At 43.8% G+C, this 24,386-nt stretch overlaps 1 protein-coding gene across 1 annotated transcript in view; it reads right to left on the reverse strand.

The window, feature by feature from the left end:
* Window positions 1–1,094: 1,094 nt before the first annotated feature.
* slc24a4b (solute carrier family 24 member 4b) overlaps window positions 1,095–24,386 on the reverse strand; it is a gene marked incomplete at both ends in the record, with an annotated part of 31,464 nt that continues 8,172 nt past the window's right edge. Inside the window, 15 exons of the mRNA XM_080024093.1 lie at window positions 1,095–1,244; window positions 1,904–1,969; window positions 2,415–2,527; window positions 2,749–2,863; window positions 3,103–3,269; window positions 4,415–4,556; window positions 5,119–5,288; window positions 6,818–6,912; window positions 8,881–8,934; window positions 9,174–9,199; window positions 9,326–9,400; window positions 9,788–9,891; window positions 9,973–10,057; window positions 10,143–10,217; window positions 12,997–13,073. Of these exons, the coding sequence (XP_079880219.1) occupies window positions 1,095–1,244; window positions 1,904–1,969; window positions 2,415–2,527; window positions 2,749–2,863; window positions 3,103–3,269; window positions 4,415–4,556; window positions 5,119–5,288; window positions 6,818–6,912; window positions 8,881–8,934; window positions 9,174–9,199; window positions 9,326–9,400; window positions 9,788–9,891; window positions 9,973–10,057; window positions 10,143–10,217; window positions 12,997–13,073 (1,514 nt within the window). The remainder of the gene's footprint in view (window positions 1,245–1,903; window positions 1,970–2,414; window positions 2,528–2,748; window positions 2,864–3,102; window positions 3,270–4,414; window positions 4,557–5,118; window positions 5,289–6,817; window positions 6,913–8,880; window positions 8,935–9,173; window positions 9,200–9,325; window positions 9,401–9,787; window positions 9,892–9,972; window positions 10,058–10,142; window positions 10,218–12,996; window positions 13,074–24,386) is intronic.

The following is a 24,386-nucleotide window of genomic DNA, read 5'->3' on the forward strand; positions in this document are numbered from 1 at the left end:
AAAAGTACATAACGTTCTGAAATGAAATAAATACAAAAAAAAAAAAAAGAAAGAAAAAAGTAGTCCTAGTTTTACATTGTGCGGTGCTGCATATACAGATCGACCCGTCGCCCGGGGATTTGGACCCTAACACACTTTTTGTACAAAGTTCTGTAACAAAACAACAACAAATGTCTTCTGTAGTGCCGTAAGAAAATGAAAGAAAAAAAAAAAGCAGATTTGAGGTTTGAAGAAGTAGTCTGTGGGAGGGAGGATGACGACTGGGTGGGGCCTGGTAGCGGAGATGCACCAATGGGGACCTGGTCCTCGATGCTAACCTGGGGGTTTGGGGGGCAGCTGCCAAGGAGGTGTGTGTCGGTGTGTGTATGTGTGTGTGTGTGTGTGAGAGAGAGAGCGATGGAGGGGTGGGTGTTACTTTTCCCCTTGGGTACAGTACAGAGCGATGGCAACGACTTCAGGGTGGGCTCTCTCTCCATTTAGGTCCTAACTGGGTGTGGTGTTATGGAATTACGATCCAGCCCCCCAGCCCCCACCCCCGACACCCAGACGACTGAAGAGAGTTTTCCTTCCTGGAGGTGGGTGGTTTGTATGAAAATCTACAGTGGAGGAGACTGAATTGCATACGAGTCAAAATGGTGGCCCCCCCGATGAATCCCAAGGGGGCCCCGACGTCGAAAGCCATGCGAGAGACTAAGGTAGCAGGAGCACATAAAGACGATCAGCAGGACTGGAGGAGGGGAAACACCCGAAATATGGGCACAAGAAGGGCCCGGGCCGTGACCAGAGGGCCAATCAGAGTCGACTTTTTGCAGTGCACTCCCCTCTCTGAGAAAACAAGTTCTGCATCACGGGCCAAAGAAAACAAAAGAAAGACGAAATAGAAGCAGGCAAGGTGAGAGCGGGGTGTGCAGGGCCGTCTCAGACCACCAATGTACGTCGTCAGACAAGGTGTGAGGTCCAATATCACTGAGGGTTTTGTTTGGGTGCAAAAAGGTGTAGAAAGGTGGGGAGGGGGTTGTCGTGGGAGAGGTCGATTTTTTTTTATTCATTTATTTTTTCATCTTGTGTATGTGCGCCAGATGCGCCGCAGTGCTCTACTCCTCCAGGCACATGGGCAGGTTGACGAAGGTGAAGACGTTGTACTCGATCATGATGGAGAAGCAGAGGAAGACGGCGTACAGGACCAGGGCGTACAGGCCCAGCTTGACGTCCAGCTGCCACTTGTTGAGGTGGATCCCGCCCACCTTGAAACAAACACACCCCAACAGGGTTAGAACTTGTTCGCCTAAGAGTTGCAGCGGCGGTGGCTGAAAACGCAAACGATTCGCTCATAGCGAACAAATCTTGTAAAGATTACGATAGCTGAGGACTGACTTGAAGAGCAAAGGGAAAACAAGTCTTGGCATTTAGCGCAATTCATAATGAATATGACTGATTTACACTTTACCACCAAAATGCATTTTGACAGAATTGAACGATTCTTGTGAGAATAACAAAACTCTGAGGTCAAAACATATGGAAACCCTATGCATCATACTCTATGCTTCAATATGAAAATGTTATACCAAAGGTAGATAGAGTCCTTACCGAATTTAAATCCTGCTCAAAACCTGTGTGGAAACTCAAGTGCCCTCAACCCAACTTAATTTTTTAACATCAGTGAAAATGGCCCAGCTCCAAAAGGAGAGTAAGGGGGTGGTGTAATTTTCTCTGGCACTGGCAATCAAACTGTAATTCAGGGATGCAGCAGCTGTTTAATGACCCAACTGTATGGCTAGGCTTTAAATTGTTCCCCATCTAAAGATGAGGAAAATGTAATCTACATAAATCTAAATAATCATTTTAATTAAGTATGTTCCCAGTTAGCAACTGGGTGCGAGACAACCAGTGACATGGTGCTCACCGTGAGAGCCACGGAGCCCAGGAGAAGCACCACCGAGTACAGCAGCCCCCGACTGTTGATCATTACCTGCAAACAGGAGAGGGCGGGTTAGAGCGAGGGTAAGAAAGATCCGTTCCTTTTCAATTCTCATTTACAGTCGATTTGACTCCCTATTTAATTACAATTTGGCCAATTTTGCTTCCATGGTGTTTGACTGCCTGAAGACGTTTGCAAATATCTTCCCCACACTGTTTGGATCAAGAATCAAGCAAGAAGCACCACCGCCAATATCATTCTTATTTATACAGTTCATGAAATCTATTGTCCTGCATTAATGTTAAAGTTATAGTCTTACGTCGGATATGACTATTTGGGAATACAAAAATCGGGATCACTTCCGGTTGAATCCTACTTCAGCCTTCAGACTTTCGTTTTTCCTCGCCTCAAGACCCGATTTGGACTCAAACACTGAATCAAACAGGGCAACCTGGGCTGCAGCCCTAGCTACAGATCTAACATTTCATGAACGTACCTCCGAACCGTAGCTGACACACATGGTCTGGAGAGCCCAGGGGACTCCCAGTCCCACCAGGATGTCAAACACATTACTCCCAATAGTGTTGGACACGGCCATGTCGCCCAGTCCTTCAGAAAACAGACAGGGACACCCGGCAGAAGTTGTCAGAAAGAGATGCCGTTCCACCATTTCTCCCCCGGAATATTTCTTGGTTTGGACACGCTACGGTTTAACTGTGCTTTAGCATTAACTGCCACATCCTATTGACGTTGGCAAAGGCCTCATGGTATGAAATTGAACGCAAACAATGGGAAAAGTCAACGAGGGCAGCTTCCACAAAGGGACGCACCTTGACGGGCAACAATGAGGCTGGCGATGCAGTCGGGAACGCTGGTGCCCGCCGCCAGGAAAGTGATGCCCATGATGACGTCAGGGATGCCCAGAGTGTAGCCGATTATGGTGACCTACGGAGGGCACAGAGAACAATCACAGGCTTTGTTGCCAACAAAAGGATGTTCAAATGCTAGACACAATACCCCTCTTCGTTACTCCAGGATACCTTACCTAGTAGGCCGCCTTTCCGCTTAGAAGCAAGGCGGCCTACTGTCAAAGGAGCAAAATAAAAATCAACCATGAGCGCGGCAGCTACGATGCACATTTCCCACGTCTGACCAAACAGTGCCAGGAGCGGCAAGGCACTCACCATCCAGACCATCAGGTAGGAGAAGATGGCGATCCAGACCGTGGAGAGGATGAAGGAGAGCATGAAATACTTCTCCCAGCGCGGCTTGCCACAGTTGGGGATGGTGAAAAAGAGGAGGAGGAGCAGGGGCCAGGAGATCAGCCACTTAAACTTGCTGCCAATGCCGGCTGCGAGAGATGGGAACAATTTCCACAGTTTCAAGGTCCTTTGACTCGAGATCAAATATATCGACTTCAATTTGACTTCTGCTGGGGTAACAAAAAAATACAGCGACACGGACCAACCGCTATTCAATTTTGATCTAGTGTTTTTGAACTCGTGTTTTTTTTTTTTTCTTTTTTCTGCAATACTTTCACTCAGATGGTTTCAACATGTGTTAGATGGAATCCCCCCCCCCAACTTCTCTCACCTTAGTGCTCTAAGTACAACTGTGTTGGCAGAGTAAAGAGCGCTGACGATAAACGGATTCATTAAATGACATTTCTAGGTTTATATTTAACCAAGGCTATGGAGTTCATTGCTGACATTTCGACGCCCTCCGCCCCCTTCACTCCAAAGAAGAGGTTTGGGGACCCTTATTGTAATACTTCCACCGTTTTGGTTTTATGCTTTTCTCAAATCCCCTTTGTTACATGTTCAGAATCTGCCATTGCCCTCCTTGAGTCATGAAAATACGCATTTGCCTGATAAAATAAATAATTAATCAGACTATACCAATTAGCGTCGTACAGTAATCAAACTTGTCCAAGCAAACAACTTGAATTTGTTGCCACTATTTGTGAGCTGTGTTTACAATGAATGTGTAGAGCCTGCCAAATATTTATATTGCAAAAATAAAAATATAAATCAAAGTCAAGCTAAGTGGATTTCCAGTCCACGCTCCCGCGTATTGAAACACTTCCATCCAACTATCCATTTAGATGGATCGCTTTGTCTGAAGATAAACAGAAAACATTTTTCCGCGTCAATAATCATTGACGGATAAAAGGGCAGCCATGTTCAGAGCTGCCAAGGCGAATGATCATTCGTCACAATATGAAGGCATCGACTAATTTGAGGAAGGGCGTGCAGAGTATTGAAGTGGAAGTCGATTTTAAAGCTGATGAGGCAGCGGCCGTCGACCGCAACGCACTCTGAACAGTAATGAAGCGTGGGCGACACAACGCCGATGTATGGGAATTTTATATCATTTCAAAAAATTGAGAGAGGCTAATCCATTGCTTCTCCAGTTTGTTTTTCCCCACTTTATTTATTACTTATATGGTTAAATCAACAAAGCATACATCAAGTATATAAACACACACACACACACCTGGAATATGAAAAGGGGAGATGGTGTCGTTTTCCTCCTTCTCGCTGGGTTTGTCCTCCGGCACGTTTCCGTTCTCAATGTCAACCTTCCCATCGATCACTTGTGTCTCCACACCATTGGCGGCTTGGACCAACTTCTGGCGCTTTCACAAAGAAGGAACTAAGTCAAAGAGCACTAACGCAAACATGCCGCTAGCGCGACCGTTCTGCAATGACGACACCGAGGGTGATCCCGCTTATTACATTGCTACTTACTAAATAGATAAAAATTGAGACAATATTCACTTGAAATGATTTATAGACAAGGTCTGCCTAGTTTAAGAGCTTCCGCTCTGAAAAGAATTGTCCGCGGCAGCGTAGCCAACACCGCAACAACCTAGCGAGCTACTCGGCGGACAAAAAATGAATCAACTTTGCACTACATACGACTAACCTATTTACTCTTATTGATGTGAAATTGGACATATCTGCATTGACCTCGTCTAGTCTTCAATTACAGTTTCTATGTAGCGCCACAAGAGGTCACCGCTAGCGTTAGGAACTAGCATGTAGGCGGCATGAAACAAGGGGTCGTGAATTTGGACAGGGTGAAGTGGTCGTCATTATAACACACAGCGGTTATTATAGAGTATTCCACAGAGCCGTGTATTAAATGCTTTCAAACAAAGAAACTGCAGTTCCTGGAGCAACAACTCCCATCTGTACCTCTGTGATGATGAGGCGACTGGCCATGCGGAGACGGGTCTTGGGTCCAAAATGGCTGGTGATCATTATGCGGAGGCCCGCTTCCGGAAACCGGAACTTCGGCGGGCTGGCGTTGATGATCTCGTCAACCATGACCACCGAGCCGCGGCTGAACGCCTTGGTGGGTTTTACTGGGGGCGGATATCACGGCAAAACGCATGTTCAAAAATGCGTCGGCCATTGCGCACAAATATGGATCCACATCTCCGGTACAGTATATATGCGCCAGTGTCTATTGTGACATCCCTACGGAAAATGAGAAGCGAACGCCTTTGAAAAGTGACGGGACGACTATAAAACTCAAGATCATCATTATATCCCAAAGCACAGCATGCGGCCTTTATGACCAGCTCAGAACAAAGCGTTTGTTAGCCGAGAGCCATTGAGGGAAATCACCATGCACGTTGGCATGACATTTACATAAGTACGCAAAAATAACTTGAGAATACATCAATACCGAGGCATTTGAGGCGCGCGTCAAAAAATAAAGCCCACCTACCCGTGTATAAATATTCATAGTGTTGACCAAGGAGCGGAATTACAATATCAAAAGGGACCCGGATAGCATCTCAGCATATTCGCAGTTGGCTATTCTCTTGGTCTGGGGGACCGTAGCGCGTGGCGACGCCCGTTAACAGTCCATACGTCTTGCTTAAATCAAAGAAATATTTATCGCGGAGCTGCGTATCAGTCTCAATCTTATAACGGCTTCTTTTGGATGCTGTGCTGCGTCTCCACAAGCGCTGGATGCATTTGGCTTAACTCTGCCTTCATTTGGTACTTCATTACACATGCAACAATGCACATAAATTAACTCTGTAAATACGGGCCGGGACAAATATTCAGTGAAATCTCCTGTGAAATTCATTACCCCTCCTCGAGTCCACTGGAGATGAATTGCATGCACAGTTTGCACACGGGGGGGGGGGGGGAACAAACAAAAAAAAAAAACCCTCCGGCGCCGATGGCTGACAGACGGAAATGGCGGGTCGTCAGGTTTAGTAAGGCTAAGCAGACAGGCACGTCATCGTTAAAAATAGGGGGGTTGGAGTCTCCGAGAGGACTTAGAAATTGGTTACTTGCGATTTGTTTCCCCGAGGCTTGGAAAACCAGGAGGAAAACAACACACACCTCAGTGGGGCTTCCAGGGAATTCAACACACATTTATATGTGAATGTGCCAGTACCAGTAAGTAGGGTTTTGCATTATTTTTTGCTTTGCATTCGCAAGGCAAGCCTTCCAAAAATCAAATTGAAAGTGCACTTTAAAAGAAAACTTTATATCAATATTAACATGTTGGTTCCAAATGGCGTGTTGTTTTTTTAGTTTTTTTTTTTATGCGGGACAAATAAAAGGGGCCGTCAAATAACCACAACGACATTCACTTTTCTGCCAGGAGAACTACAAGTGTGATCCTTCGATCCTCAGAACAACAACAGAACAATCATGTTGAATTTCCTCTGAAGCGGCTGAACAGCAGGAGGAGGAGAAGCCGTGGCAGACCTGCTGAAAGGAGCCATGGCCGCCACAGTTCTGTGCCAGAAAGCAGAGGATCGGCCAGATTGGGAAACGCCAGCCTGTCTGGTTAACCTCACCTGGGGGCGGAGGAGCAAGGGCAACGATGGGTCGTCATCCCAAACATAGTGAGATGTAGCATTACCGTCCTCCATCTCGCTGCTGGCCGCCGCGTTGCCGTTGGCGACACTCTTGTCCTCCTTGCCGCCGGCGAAGAACTTCTGCATGCTGGAGTTGAACCTGGGACGAAGCGGGAGAACCGACGGAACATATCAAGGACGGAAATTCACAAAGTTAATCCACTGCTTGGGTGGATCTATCGATCTCTCCCATTGGCCCGAGGTTTTGGCTAAATGATTTTAGTGGGAAACTGATTTTTGATCTGGGGTAAAAAAAAATATATATATTTTTTTTAACAGCAATGTTTAACATTGTCTATTTTAGGTTAACTTCACATATTTGTAAATGTAGATTGTGTTCCCTGCAACACTTACATTTTCCATTTTAACTTTAGGTTTTGTCACTTTTGTTTTCCAATGTGAATGCATTTTTTCCTTTGAATTTAAATCAAGCAAGAGAATTCAAAAATTCATATAAAAGAGGTATTTATTAATCATTAGTAAAAACCACCAAGTTTTTAACCTACGAAATAGCCCGTACAAATAGGGATACGTTCTGATATATTTCTTGACTGATGGGAGATTTATAAGCACACACACACACACACACACACACACACACACACACACACACACACACACACACACACACACACACACACACACACACACACACACACACACACACACACACACACACACACACACACACTTTTGTACTCCCTAGTCGGCCCAATAAATAGCACACCATAATTAAATTACTCTTTCCAGACAAATGTAAATATCTACAAATACTACACATCGTGCAGATACCAACAAGCAAATCTGCATCTCTATCCATCCATGTAATCATTTTCACACTAGGCTTCCTGAATTCCCTAGTAGCCAGCAAGGTCGCTGGAGGGTACATTTATAGTGGGCCCACATCTTCCATTTTGATTGGATCCCTCCCAAAATGGTCAGCAGTGCATTTTTGGCAAAAGGAGACATGACAGGCGCTGCCTACAGCAAAGCGCTCCTTCCCTCCAAATGAGACAGGAGAGGAGTGATCCTGTTAGGCTTGTGCTCTTAGCCTCTGAAGAGAGGGGAAAAGATTAAACTCTTAAGGCGCGGAGCACAGATTATCACCAGGCGACCCCGGCGAACCACGGCTGGACAGACGTGGCCGGAATGAGGAGGCAGCGTGCGGCGGCTTCCAACTTTTGAGGAGACACCCGACGCCTTCGTAATGAACAGAGGATTTTTCTGTGCAGACATGTCTCCTTCGAGACGCTTTCCTTCCATTCAGTCAGATTGTTAGTCGACGTCGGCCCCCTTTTCTCAAATGTCTTGACAGAAGGTCCTTCCGTCCAAGAGTCCCCCTTCATCATTGCGGCAAGATTTATTTGAAAGCTTTGACCTTTTTCGCTTCACACTGTGCGGAAGCTGCAATTTTGATTCCATCAATCGCTGATTGCTCTGTGCAAAGACAAAATTTGCACAATGCAGTTAAATTTACAAAACTAAAAGACTCTCTGACCAACACGTCATCGTTGCCTTATAAGCGGAATAAAACTTATGGATCCAGAGCAAAATGATCTCAACTAAAACTGAGATATGAAATAACCGAAGGCACCATCGGTGAAATTTGACAATTTGCAACCTCTAAAGGAAGGCATAGTACAGACACTGACGTAGAAGCTACAACGACGTAGGAGCTACACCAATGGGGATCGAGTGAAGATTGACGTTTTCCGCCTAAACAGAGAGCCCATTGAGCCCCTTTTGAGAGCTTGAAATCTGAGTAGCCATCGAGGCAACAGTGGCATTGATGAACAACTTTTGTAAAGCCTCTCCCTCTATATCTAGGTCTATTTTTGCAACGAGTGGAAAATATGACTTATTTTACCATTTCCTAGGCACTGAATTCATTGGTCAAAAGGCAAAAGCATTGCGTGTGTGTGCAGTGTGATTATACTGTAGCAGGCAGCTTTTGGGTTAGTTTGCTGGTTAGCTGTGTTCTTCCCCAGTTCACCCGGGGATATTATGGGATTTACCTTAAGCCAAATTGAGGAAAATAATGTTTTCTATGTAAATATGCAGAACTCACTTCATTACCAGGATGTAGCCGACATACATTACGACCAACACCAAACTCTCCCACCTGACACACAGGGAAAGAGAGGATGAGAGAGAGACTGCAAACATTGTTTTGACTTGAATTAAAAAGAAAAAAAGAAAATAAATCACATCCCATTGAATGATACCTCAGGTGTTTCATTACTATAAGTAATCTGCACAGATTCTTCTGAAATGCCTTTGATTATTTATTCTCAATTGAATACAATTTAATTGAGTATGTGTTCCGAAAGAGAAACAGTGGTGAATGGAAAACTGACTTACCACACAATCTTCTCATCGTAGATGAACTACAGAAAAAGGACAAATACAAAAATATGCATTCGTGTCAGAAATAATTAACCCAAATGGGGGTAAGCAGATTTTTTTTAAAAGGCACTTTCATATTAAGTGTGCGAGTCTGTGACTCTACTCACAGCAATGAGAGCCACCACAGACAAGGTGTAGTAGAAGGAGTCCCTGAAAACCGACCACCAGGTCAGGATCACAACCTGGATGGGGAATAGAGACACGTTCAGACGAGGGGAACGCTTGATTTTATTGTGAGGTTTCAGGACGGAGATACAGTTCGTCTCAAACACACACACACACACACACACACACACACACACACACACACACACACACACACACACACACACACACACACACACACACACACACACACACACACACACACACACACACACACACACACACACACACACACACACGAAAGTTTAAGCGCTTCCTACTCTCCACTTTCTCCAAAAAAACTAAATAACTCAAGCAGATGGCTCACTTCCCTTCAAGGGGGGGGGGGGGGATACAGGTGCAAATGAGCTCCTTCTACGGTGCAGAATATAATTACAACGCATCAGTAAGCCACACACACACACCTGTCCAGCAAAGATTCCACAGACACCGATAATGCAGAGGATGTTGAAGACCGCTGAGCCGACGATAGTCCCCACGCCCACATCACCGTGGGTAATGAAGACACCTGCACACACGCGGGAGGTCGGTCATAAAAACCCTGACACCAGCCATATTGGAGCATGCGTGCCTGTGTGTGTGTCTCTACCAATGACTGATGCAAAAAGCTCCGGTGCCGAGCTGCCAGCTGCCATGAAGGTGGCTCCGGCCACGTCCTCGCTCAGGTCTAGTTTCTGAGGGGGGGGAAATGAACGAATAAATAAGCGAAACGGGTCAATAGAGTGACAGGAAAGAAGCGCGAGAACGAACGTCCGATACCTCGCAGATCTTCTCCAGCGACGTGACAAAGTAGTCATCGCAGATGATGGCGAGGGCCAAAAACATGTAGAGAGCCTGGGAGGGGAGAGGAGCGTGGTCAGAATAGCTGCAGTTTGTGTGGAAAAACTACGCAAAGAGATGATGGCGAGCCCAAGGCCTGTTACACACCCTGTGCAAGACAATACTCGCAGAAACGCAGATAGCAACGCAAGTTTTCCAGAGGTATTTGTCGCGTTCTTGCGTAGTGAATGTGTGCGTTCACATTTTGAAACCCTACGCTAACGTGTGGTGCAATTACACGTTTCCCATAAGAGGCGCTAGATACGAATACTACTCAACTGAAGAAGTAGCCGTTTCCGGCTAAACAAACTGAAAGGGCAGCAGCAGAAGACGAGCTTTTGGTGGAAATAATTCGGGCCAATAATTCGGGCCAGTATCACACACACACTCACTGCGCCTCCACTGCATTCCTCCGCTCAAATGAGGGATTTTAGATCCCACTTGTGGATGAGCCCCAAAACGTGCGTATAGTAAGCAAGAAAGAGTCGCAAAGGTCACGTACCTGCGTTTGCGTACTGTTGCTTGGTGTAGTGTATGTAACAGGCCTTACCCACAATGCACTGTGAGGGCAAGCCTTTTTCTTATATTATCAGAAGAAGACTCCTTACAGTGATGAGGAAATAAAATGATAAGACGAAACACCTCAACCCTTCTACTGGTTAACAGGTGTTTTGACTTTGTTAGGTAGTTTTTCTTACTGCTGTCATTTTTGTCTCAAAAATCTTACATTCGATTTTGCTAGACTGTTGAGAAAACTTGTTTTATTTTTGTACCATAACATGACCATGAATCACAAGGGTTTTACATCCCATGGAAAACCCCAATAAACAAAAACATTCATTAATGTGCTTTACCTTGTCGTTCATATTCATTATTGATTTTATTATTGGTTATTTTATATCACATGGGAAATGATCTCCCTGTGTTTGAGGGAAAACACCAGCCAGCCACTGCATACACAGATTCAGCAGAAATCAACCAAGGTTACAGAGAGACGGCTGAGATCGGCTTTAGGAATTCAGGCCTGGAGAGCGAGCGAGCGAACACACACACACACACTATTAATTATAGATCAGTTGTGACATCATGGCAGTCAGTGCCAGGGTGCAGTGCTCTATGCTGTCCACAGGGGGCAGTGCAGGACTGCAGGATGTGCCAGACCTCTACAGGTGGTGACATAAATAAATGACTGGTCCTGGGTATTCTGATTAATTGTGTAAATCTCAACTCATGCTGTATTTTTTATTTATTTTTTTTGGTGGGGGCATTTTAAAAGCATCTTTGTATTACTACTTTGTGTGGGGATGAAATGGAATAATCTGAGCATTACCTTGCAAAGTGAGCCTTTGAGATAGAGGGCGAGACTGCACACAGACAGATGGAACTGGGTTATGGGATTAACTATTATCATCAAGTATTTCTGGTGATACACTAGCACTGGCTCGCTGATGCATGTCAACGTTATTCCAGAGCCCTTTGGGCACATTAGGTGGACAGGGGGGAAAAGGAAGAAGGCCAGGAGAGCACCAGCAGAGAAGTGTATCCCAGAAACCTTCACCTTTTTAATGAAGAAGGTCTCCAAATATCAAGGAAAGAATTTTGAATTTGAATGTGCAGGCGGCCGGAGGCTTTCAGTTACATCAACACACCCAAACTAAAGACAAAAGGCACCATTTCTACTTGCAGCAGGGAGCGGTGATTCCTTTTTGTTATTAATATTATCAGAATTAGAAATACTTTAATAATCCCAGGGGGAAATTACTTTTGTTACAACTCCAAATCTACATACAACATATTTACATACAACATATAATAATTAAGAAACATTTATATATAAATGTATATATAAACATATCTATATACACATGGTAAAGTGTAAAATGTACAGTTAAAAATGTGCAAGAAGAAGAAAGTGCAGAAGTGGACATCCGTATTTATTGTGATGAAAGTGCTTATACCAAATGAATAACTACAAGAAAATGCATTTGTCATAGTCACGGATATAACATTTAGTTGCAGTCAAGTGGTGGGTTCTGCTTATTCAGATTGACACGAGTAGGCCTAAAGGTGACAGGTGAAGCTGTACTCTGTGTGGAGAAAAATTCTCCTCTGCGTTGGCGTTTTTGCAGAGCCCGCTATTGACATTTTCTGTGGAAATGTTGATTTGCATCAATTTTCCATCCAGTTGATTTTGTTCTGGTCATGTTTTTATTATGATTTTTGTATTGTTTTTCTTTACGTTATTTCTTTTTTTAATCGACATAAGGGTGGGTGCATATTGTCTTTTTTTTTTTATTGCATACAATCGGTAGTTAGGTTTTTATCGTTTATTTCCACATTTTCCATGTATTGCCATTTACTTCTCTTATTTTTCCATTCCATTGCTTCATTACTATTTTTGCCTTTTTTTTTTTATGTAAGCCGTTGCTTACACAAAATATTTCCTTTTAGGGGAGGAATAAAATATCTAAATGCAGTTCTGCCCCGAACCGTAGGCGCGAAATGCAATCTGCAGTACGGCTCATTTGAAAATCCAACAGAATGTTCGCCACTTTGATAAATATGTCAGCCAAGGCATCACTGGCGGATAATCCGTCTCAAACTGTGGTCATTGCCCCACCTGGCTTTTCAGCGCTATAAAAAGGCAAGATGTAATTGGGCCGTTCCGATCATTTGAATCGCCACGTGAACGTGTTTGCCGGGGTTTCGAGTTCAACCACTAATTTGGGATTGTTGGGATAGGAGAAGCGAGAAGCAGCTGCAGGGGAACATGAATAAAAAACAAAACTCTTACCGCTAGAATATGCAACAGAATGGCGCCGCTCTTGCGCTCGTCGTTGGAGAAAAGGTCGTCGGGGAACTCGTGTACCGCTGAGGGGGGGAGAGAGAAAAGGTCGCGGCCAGACGGCACATCAGCAGGTGTATCGTGCAATTTGTGTGCACTTCTTCCTCCAAAAGGGAGGAGGGAAAAAAAAAAAAAAGTTGCGGCCGCGCCGTTAGTTCAAAGGCTAAAGCCGATGCTACGCACTTTCCACACCGGGGCTTTAAATTTGGGCTTTCACACTCCACATTTTACACACACACACACACACACACACACACACACACACACACACACACACACACACACACACACACACACACACACACACACACACACACACACACACACACACACACACACACACACACACACACACACACACACACACCACTAATGGTTAAAAAGCTATAAATAGTGTCTGGAAGTCAATGATATTAGTTGGGATTCTAAAGTAATTCATGATAAGAATTTTTCTAACTGTCAATTACAAACAGTGAAAATTCGTAAAACAATAAAATAAAAACATGGCCCATCAGAGTAATTTACACATCATGTTGTGGCATGATATAATAATACGTTTATTTTCTACCAACACGTTTACATATCCGTCATAGTGAGGACTGGTGCGTTGCTGTGTAAACATAAAAAAAGCTAAAAACAAAACCAAAAAAATAAATAAAAAAGGCATTCTATGAATTTGGCAATTTTTATTTCCTATAAAGATTGTCAAAAAGCAATAACAGAATTAGCCAACATATAAAATATTCAGAATGTACAAGTGCAATTCTATGCACAGGATAAATTATACAAGTACAGCATAAATACAACGTATACATTATAACTATGTTATTACAGTGATCAATATATTGCAGTTATTGCATACATTTCATCATAAGGTACTGAATAAAATATCCAAAAACAGGATTTAAAATTACAAATGTGTCACAACGAGGCACAAATAGCTCAAATAGTCGTTTTTTGTCTTGTGTTGACTTCCCCTGGGAGGATTTCCAGGAATGACGCACCACCATTTCTTAAAACCAATGACTTCATCCCCGAAAACATGGCAAATTGTACGACACTCAAACCCTGTTCCCCGGGTTTGTCTTAAAAATCAACTGAAATAAATGAATAAACAAACTAAAAAGCGATCAGGAGCTAGACAGGTCTGGAAGAGGCCTCCCTGGCCAAGGAGGACGACTCGTCATCAGTCATGGAGGAAGTCCCGGCTGGGATACATCTGACCACCTCACCCATCTGACCTTCCCCTCCTCCCCGCCACAACGCAAGGTCAACCTGGGGGGGGGGGGGGGGGGGGGGGGGGGTGACCGACGGCACACCGCTTACGCAATCTCAAGGCAGACGGCTCATACCTCCGTCGTCTGCTCGAAGAATAAGGAATAATCTTCTGCCGGGACAAAGTGCACGGAAGGGGAAATGTATTCAAATCGGCTGAGCTGCCGTTTCGCTTGCGGCCCAAACAATGCACGCACACAGGGAAGCATGAAACACGAGAATTAAAAAAAAAGGCAGACGGTTTTAGCCGGCAAAACAATGCGGTTTACAACACCAAAAAAGCTAAACGTGGACGCATATGGAGGCAGGAATTGGAACAGCGCTCACATGAGACTCTGTGCACCTGTCCCAGCCTCAGAGAGCTGAGGCTACGGCATTTGATGGTGTGGACGCATCACTGTTCAGGGGTGTGTGTGTGTGTGTGTGTGTTTGTGAGTGCCCAGATTCGCAATACTAATTACGCACAATGTAATTCCCTGCCTGGTCACCTGGATGCTCGGCGACACACACACACACACACACACACACACACACACACACACACACACACGGCATTGTGCTCCAAGAAATTCTCCCCGAATCTGTGCAAGTTCTACATTAAGAGTAATACAAAATTCTCCCTTTTCAATCACGCAGGGCAAGAGGAGCCAAGGTGGACATAGTTGAAGGTATAAACATTTCTAAGAGAAATTCAAGGGAAATTTCCAGAGACTGAACGGCAACTATCCTGCATCCCGGTTCAGAAAGTAAAACTCCACTCTGGGATTTGAAGCCAACCGTGTGGATTTGCGCGAGTGGAATGAGTGTAGGGCTGGAGCAAAAACCTGGCAAGGTTTTTAATTTATTTTATTTATTTTTACTTCCTGGACCTGGAATTTCCCCACCTCTGCCAAAATGCAGTTGGACGCCACGGCAATATCAAAGGTTCCTACAAATTGAGCAGCGCGTTGAGGATAGGGTTATACATTTCTTCAAGGCGGTGGGACGCAAATTGCTCCATGACCTTGATTTTCAAAGGTTTGGAGCCGTGGCCCCTTAAGTGGGACGATGCAGCGCGGCGAGCCAGCTCCCTTGGTGACGTATGAAATGGAACTGAAACAGGTTTATGCTGCAGTGAAAAACCTCTTTGCATTCAAACATATGATACCACATGATAGGGCCGGCTTTAATTAGAATGGTATTATAACATCAATATTGCGATGCGAGGCTGCTTCTTATCAATGCCTCTCCTTGCTTGGGCATAATAGCCACATTACTAATGACTGTTCCTCAAATATTTCTCGTCTGTAAATATCTTATGTATGCACCAACAATTATTGTCAAATGATCGAAATTGAAGTGAAAACGGAAGAACGAGAACAACTAAGAATGAACGCATGTATATGAATGCGACAAATAAACCTCTTGAATCTTGAACCACCTGATGTTAGCTGGCGAGGTAAGAATGACATCCCGTGATCCTCTGGGTTAATTATTCTTTCGCGTTAATTCAAATTTAATGGATTAATCAAATGCATTCTGCCTCAGACCCACCAATCAGAATCCATCTAGGCTTTTCCGCACCAATGTACATCAAAACAATACAAATAAAAAATATTATATATTTCGGGGCTTGACTGTTATTGGAGCTTTCCTTCAAAGCAGTCATGAAAGTCTCGATGAAGGCAGTCCCCCCCCCCAAGGTAAGGATTAGATCCTAAAGTTGTGTAACTCACTCTGTACTTGGGGTGGGGGGGGGGGGGTAAGCTAAATTAAAAGTAAAACTCACTTTGAAAGAATATTTTACCCGCTCAGCCAGGTTTTACACCTTCAAAACTACAGCCTACACGTCCTAAAATAGCGACAGAAAACCCGGCTGAGAAATTAGCATCACAGCTAGCATTACAGCTTTGTTACGACGCATTGGTGATTTTTGCAGCACCGTGGCTCATAAATGCCTTTCTAAATATGACTGAAAAAAGAAACATTGAGTCGCCCTCCAAAATATGTTGATTTACATGTTTCGTGTACAACTTTTGGCCCCAAATAAAGATAATGAGGCTAACGATTTTATGAATAGACATAGGTGGGGAAAAAAAAAGCTTAAACTACTCAAATCATTTAACTTTGAATTGAACTGTGACACTCATTCAACTCATTGATTAATGTCAGTTAGATCAACATAATGAAATGGCAGCATGATTAACCGCAATCTTAAATGATTCTCAAATAGTTTATTAATATAATTGAATGCATTATTCATGTATTCATTTAATCGCGTTGCCGAGCAGAGTATGCAATGAATTTATAAACATTAAACATTTCACATTATGGTTGGGCTTTAATTTAACTTTTGGAATCAAATGTTAAATTATAAACCAACTTTGAATAAAGTCTGCATACCTCAAAATAAATAAATAAATACATTTTAAAAAGTATGCTGGCCAGCCTCCCTTTTCAGTTAAAGGGTAGGTTTGATTTTTAAAATCTTGGTTCCCATCGTTTATAACCGTTTATAGCAAAATAAAAACAAAACTCCCACTCTTCGTGTAGCAGTTTCACCTACCACACTCCACCCAAGTGGCGTTTTCAAGGACCTACGACACAGACGACAGGGTTTCAGATCAGAGCAGATTACCTAGACCCAGGACAGGTATGGCTGCTCAAACCACACCATTCCCACGCCACACTTTGATATTGAGAAACTTCTAACTGTGCTTTAAAAGGTGCAGTGTGCAGAATTTACGGAACAGACTTGGCAGAAATGGAAAACAATATTCACAAGTATGCTTTAATTTGTGTGTAATCCCATGAAAATAGTCGTCTTGGCGTTAACTTAGAATGAGCCATTTTTAATCTACATAGGGAGCGGGTAAGCTTCCACGGAGGCCGCCATGTTGCACCCCCCATGTTTCTACAGCCCAGAATGGATAAACCAAACGTTGGCTCTAGAGAGGGCGTTCCATGTTTTTTGGAAGAGACTGTGGCCCCGCCCCATGTTGCACCGCCATGGGGAGGGGTATTCAGTTGGTTGTGATCTGCAACGTCACCGCTAGATGCCACTAAATTCTACACACTGCACCTTTAATGCAGTCCAATGGGGCAAATGAGCTTTATAAAAGTGTATAATCTCTTTTTCAAAAGCAAGAATCTCACAATATCATATGTAATAGTCGCAAATTGTGCATTCTGTTTTCCAGGGTTCTATTAACTCTTTTGCACCATCTCTGTGTTCACATAAAATACTTTGAATGGGAAGTTGCAACCTACTGCCTCCAAAGTTACGCTTCGGATATACTGCGGCAATTGCAAAAAATTGTTTTAAATTAAATGTGACATTACCGTTGTTCCAAACATGTAAAAATAATACACTAAGAAACACTAATACACTAAGACTACAATGCTGTAATGTTTGCCATTTTCAAAAAGGAGATTTATTCTTTATTAAAAGCTTAAAAGTTTGCCCCATTGGACCGCATTTAAGTTCAGTGAGACGCTGCGGCAGAGTGGTAAGTTTCTCAATAGTAATGAACTACAAATAAAAGTTAGGGTAAAAATGGTAAACCCTGCTTTAAAAAGGTATCAGAATTAGCTCTGAAAAATTCAGACAATTCGCCAGTATACAATACATTTTATAAAGATGCATGGAGGGTGGGCACATAAGTCATTATATTCCAAGAGGATTTTAGAGTAGTATATTAACCGAAGGTTTATGCCCCTTAAGACGTCTGCTCCAACCACAGGTGCAAACACCGGTTTTGACAGCTACACTGTCACCACATCCATACTACTGTACAGATAGAGCATTTGAAGGCTTTCAATTGAAGAAACCGAACAAAGTGGCTTCATTGACATTCTGCACGGCCAGCTGTGCCAGCCTATTCACGCACCAGTCCTCCTCCTGTGTTGACGTTTACCGACTTGGCGGGTCTGTCATGAATCAATAATTAAACGGCTCCGCCATCTCACCCCCCCCGCCACCATATACAGTCGGTTCTGCCTGGCTGTTGCATTTAAAAACATAGGTGCTTCGAGCCACACGGACACAAACTGTGAAACGGACGCACTGGTTGGCCCGCACCCTCCCCGGCCGCAGGAGCTCAGCCGAGATGCCAACGAGCTTCCACAGCTATTTCCTCTTCTCGCGGTGGAAGTGCTCGGTGCACACTGAGGGAAGGGACGAACAACAGCCACGCCGAGTAGCCCTTGAATAAATGATGCTTCCCAAGCGTGGACCAAGAATAGCATATGGAAAGAGAAAAAAAAATAAATAAATAGAAAACAAGACACGTTCAAATCTGGTTAGGCGGGAGAACGCTCAAACAAAATTGGAGAAATGCATTAAAACTGCTGCACCATATATCACGCAGATCTATTATGCATGTAAACAGCTTAACAGTCGTTACCGATGGACGTCTTCTGGCTTTCTTTTTTTATGACATATTATTCAAACATAAATTATGACAAAAGTCGTTCTCTAGTGAAGTGGTGTTATACGACTGGGGTTGAATGTCTTGCATTAATACCTAATAATGTTCCCAGAAAATATATTATCCAATACAATTCTCAGTCTTTGGGGGGGGGGGGGGGGGGGTGTTGCCAAAGTCACGAACACGGTGTACCCTTGCAGTTTTCTTTGGGAAAATATGTGGCCTACCCCCCCTTCTTGTTTGCATGGGAGCACTTTCTTTTTCGGGAGGCAGGTGGAAGGCAAAATAAATAAATAAATAAAAAAAGGAAAAAAGCAAGCACAAATATGCTAAGCTACCAATCTATAAATAAACCCAGGAGTCTCTGTTTGGACACCTGACTGTGCTGCTTATGCAAGAAATTATTGCCAACACTTTTGTTCATATGTCTCCCTCTACCCAGACACCACCCTTCCTCCTCCCATCAGGGTTGGGGGGGGGGGGGGGTTTGACTAGTGACATTATTTGTCCTTAAGGGCATCATTGGTCTTCCACTAAAAATGGCCGTAAACTATTGTGAGCAGCAATAATGATTGAGAAATCATTCGATGAGGAATGGTTGTGGTCCTTCAAGGTCTAAGTTGATGTGAAGATTGGTATTATTTTTCACTTTTATATTTTTAAACATTTTGCTTGTTGGCACCGTTACCATTTGATGGCCTATCTATGTAAAGCACCTTGAGTTGTATTTTGTGTATGAAAGAGGCTATACAAATAAAGGTTACTATTAATTATTATAAGACATCTTATTTCAAATGCACAGACTAATCTGCCCTTAATGATGGACATGCAGGCTTATATGAATACAAATACCCTGCCAACTCAAAGTTCATTCAGTTATAAGTCACATAAAAAAGCCAAACGATTTGGCATTCTGCCTGTCAGATGCCATTAATTTCCCCCCCCCCCCCCTGCATATTAGAAATGTCCAAACCATTTTGTAAATTTGTCCAATTATTCTTCCATAATCTGTTAATCTTTCAGATGTATGCCTGCGTTGCATAATGACACTGTACAGCTCGCCGTCTGTCGTTCCCGACCCGTCAACATTAGGACTGACAATAGTCTGAAATGCGGCCAAGCCCCACATCGCTACAGCCAAGTGGAAAAATATCCCCAAATTAGAACGCTCACTGGTATGGATTCACAAAATTAGCAAGACATTAACAGTTACTGTGCATACAAATAATAAATAAGGGCTCTGTATAGAGTTGCAAACTGCCATAAACTTGGAAGTTAAACTCAGGAATTCTGAATAGAAAAATTATATAAAAAAAATAAATCGATACTTTTCCTTTTATACTAGTTGTTGTGGGAATTGGCGAAGATATCCCCATTTAATGAAAATTCAGTTGAATTGACACCATGCAAGGTGCATTCAGTTTGTAGTTCACTACTAGATTATAATGATCATTTTCACATTTAATATCTTCGGTAATTCTCTTCCATAATGCAGAGCTCCTGAATCCACACTACTGCACCGTCTGCACCAAGGGACGAGGCCATGTGCTGTCAAGTAAGTTCTGATGATATTACTGGGCTGTAAACATATTTTGTGGCATGATATTTAACTTCAACTAGCAAAATGGGAGGTGCATTTCTTGAGTTTAACTTGTTTCCGACACCTTCCGCTAGTCTCAGTTACTATGTGGCTTAAGGCACAATTGAGCATGGAAAATAAGTGTTAATAGATCAATTTTCTTTGTAAAACATTAGACAGGGGTTGTTTAAATTCTGAATGTTCCATGTTTAGGACAAACAGGCTGACCAATGAGCCCAACGTCCAAGACGTGGACATTGAGGAGGTCCAGGGTGAGGACACCGAGGCCTTTTGTTTTACAGCTACAGCTTTACATCGACACAGCTTTTATTTGGAGGAAGGGTCATAGGGAGCGTTTTTTGTTCAATGAATACAATATGAAGAGTCAGTTACAATTATATCAGGATGTTCTTGTTCTTTCTTACAATATGGTAAGAAAGTTAACTAAGCGCACTACAGAGTTAAAGAAAAAGGAAAATAGGAATCGCAAGGAGTTAGATTTATAACAGCCTGTTGTGTGTATTTCAAGAAAATAATTTGTGGTAGAAAAGAGGTAAAGGAGGTTTTTTTGGAGTGGCTTATCTCTTAGTTTTATGTTTCTATCTGCATAGAAAAAGGTAAATACACCCTGTGCAAACAACCCCTATATTTGCATTTTCTTCTTGTTAATTCCCATCAATTCCTGTCACCTCCCATAGAAAGTTTCCACCTCTGGATATTCCCCAACCCCTGCAAACCCAGCCCTGTATAAATCCCCATATATCGACGATATCAGCCCTGTGTAAGTAGGGGAGAATACCTGTTGACTGTACAGTAAATACCGCCGTGACTGCTTTTTTTATGGACGTGCGGCATCATAAAAATACCACCGGCCCGCACCAGATGCCACAGTCCTGTCATTTCTGGCAGACAGGTACATAAGCACATCGCAACGTCTCCCTGAAGTCCCTGACCTCTTAACTTGCCGACACTAGAGCAACCTGCTCAACACAAGCCATAAGAGCGTGTGGGTGGGAAGAGACGCACGGTCCAAAATAATAAAATAATGTAATACACTTATCACACTGAATGCCACCATCTTCTCTGTGCCCTGGCCCATGGGCAAGGCAGGTCATTAGCAGGGCAGTTGACACTTTAGTGTATTTGTCAGGAGACTGTTTGGAGGAGAGCGTTTCCCTCCTCCGGGTCATAATCAGCCCATTAGATAATTGGCAAGCTTCAATGGATATCCTTACGATTGTAGACCACGACTTGTCTGCTACTGACATCAGCCCCCCACTTTCACCGAAAACAAGGATGGGGATGACGTAACAGAGTCCCTTTTAGCAGAGCAGCGATCGGTGGCTTGCCTCCGTCCCTCTATGCTGCTGCAAGGAGCCCCCACCGGAGACTTATCTATTGTTGGCACATTCTATTTCAAGTACGGTCCAAGGCCTCCACCGCCCCCATCCCCCAATCCTAATTCCATCCCAGAAGCCTTCTCTCTGCCCATCCACTCAGCTCAGTTAGCCTGAAACACCACCACTGCCACCACATGCGACCCACATGTATGCGTGCCGAAATATCACACCTATAGCGGCTAGAGTCGCATCAAGGCTATGCGAGCGTATTAATGCACAGGGCTATATGGGCATCGACACAGGTGCACCTTGTGCGCCTTCACAGTACATTATGAAGTCCCACCAGGCGTGGATGTGTAGGGAGTGGATAGAGTACGACAACGAACACTGAAACACTGGGAACGGGAAAAGCTGCTGGAGCTGGAGACTGCTGGTTCAATAACCTAAAGGGGACGCTGCTGTGAAATATATGCATCTGGCCGTGTAAAGAAGGAGGCGATACATGAAAACAATTAAGCCCCCCGGTGTGACGTCTGGCTCCCAACAATGAGCCTGTGGCGAAGTCGTTCTTCTATTGGCATGAGTGGCGCCTCATTAGATGCGCCATAATTTGGTTGTTTTTGCTTGCAACAGAACACGGTGGCAGTCTACCTGACGCCAGAAAAGCCAGGTCAAATTCAAGTCACATTTATAGGCTTTGTCCTCTGAATATTGGCCCGTAACACTTTCAATTGCGACAAAGTCACAGGCGTGTCAGACCACGTAAAACGGAGAAAAAACGATTTGCGCCGTACGCCCGGGGCCCCCCCATCTTTCCCTTCATTGTTCCGCCATTTGGCATGTGAGGGAGAAAAGCAAAGCAAGGTCAGTTTCCATTATGAACAGAATCATAATCCTACCCCCCCACTTGTGTAATTCCCTTTAAAAAAAAACAAACAAAAAAAAACAAAACCTTCTGGTGTTTCCCCTGTAGGTTGACAAAAAAAAACCTGCATTCCAAAACACAACGCTCACACCCCACCATCCCAGCTACCTTTTATTTTATATATTTTTTATAAATCCTGCTTCCTGCTGTGACGCTATTGGCACCTGCAAAGTTGCAACATTAAAGCTCGTGGCCGCAGTGACTCAGACCCTCCACTCCACACAACCCCAGCTTATGAAGCTAAAAGAAAAGATGTGGGGGGGGGGGGGGGGAGAGACTGAAAAAAATAAAAAAACACTCCCCATGAGCAGATTAGTATGATGCCGTATCTAAAACCACTATAATCAAATCCTGAGGGATTATCACGTTGTACAAACCAAGCCATGCTAAAACCTGCACTTTTGTTGTTCACTTCTACTTTGCAGCGGGGCCCGTTTTGACTCCCCGCCAAACAAGTCAATTACGCCAATCAAAGGGGAGTCCTGGATATAAGGTATTAGCAGCTGCCCTTATTCAGGGTGGAGGGGGATTATCACTCCCACAGAACATTAAACGTGGCACTCCGTCTCTCCTCCGTCAGTTTTGCGCCACGCTTCCGAGCCGGCATCAGTCAGCAGATACACACGGGGGGACGACGATGAAGAAGGCGGAGGGAGAAAAAAAAGACAGAGGAAAAAAAACAAAAACCAAGTCGGAGAACACTGACGGGAGTATCATTTAATATTCCGTGTCCCTGAGTAAACTTGGGAGTCTTTTCTGTAAAGTCAGATATCATTCCTCTCGCAGCCTCTGAACTCTGTCGGAGTTAAGCAGCGAGGAAGACATTTGTGTCGAGACCTGAATTAGCTGCAGAAAAGACACCCCCCCCCCATTCTGGTGAGCCCTGCAATCCAAACATCTCTACAGATTGCAAACCTGTCTTCTAATAAACCAGAAGTGTAAATAAGGGGCTTCGACAACGCCTCGCAGCAATAACACAAGTGATTGAATGACCAAATAAAAGATTTGCCGTGCAAATCGAAAGACAAAAACTAAGAAACATGACGCTCCTCGTGAAGGCAGAAAAAAAAAAAGGGGGCTTCCTTACATTGCAGAGAAATAATGAGGTGAGGAAAAAAACAAGGGAAAAGAGACCAAAGTGGGAAGACTAATCTATGCCTTACACCAACAGCATCCTAATTAAGCAGAGCTTTAGATGTGGTCCACATGCAGGACTAAAAACAAAACTTTTTTTTGCCGGGTGTGATGCTATCACAAGGCCTCGCTTTAAACCCCTCAACGTGGAAAGACATCCATCGACCCCTTCAACTCCCAAATACCAAAAGAAGGAAGTTTAGCCCTCATGCAGTCGAGACGGCGACTTTTGTCCATGACGCATAAACAAAATATTCAGTTACACATGTGGCCAACTCCTGTTAGCTGCAGAGTCTACAATGGAGGGAAGGAGGTCCACAATGTTGTTTTACAGTGCTACTGTTGGGAAGACCTAAAATAATTAAAAAAAAGGGGGTTTGGTAAAATGAAAGATGCAAGACTGAAGCGCGTAATCTCATCAAATGGCACTGGTTTCAATGGGACTCAAAATGAATAAAAGAAAAATTAGCCTTTCAAGCGATCAAAACTCTTGGTAGTTACAACTCATTAAAAAGGTGCAGTGTGTAGAATTTAGCGGCATCTAGCGGTGAGGAATACCCCTCCCCCATGGCGGTGCAACATGGCGGCCTCTGTGGAAGAGACGGTGGCAGCGAAACTCGCAAAAGGCCCTCTCTAGAGCGAGTGTTTGGTTTCCCCCCCCATTCTGGGCTACTGTA

Source organism: Zeus faber, assembly GCF_960531495.2.
Source record: "Zeus faber genome assembly, chromosome: 2".
In the NCBI taxonomy this organism is placed as follows: domain Eukaryota; kingdom Metazoa; phylum Chordata; class Actinopteri; order Zeiformes; family Zeidae; genus Zeus; species Zeus faber.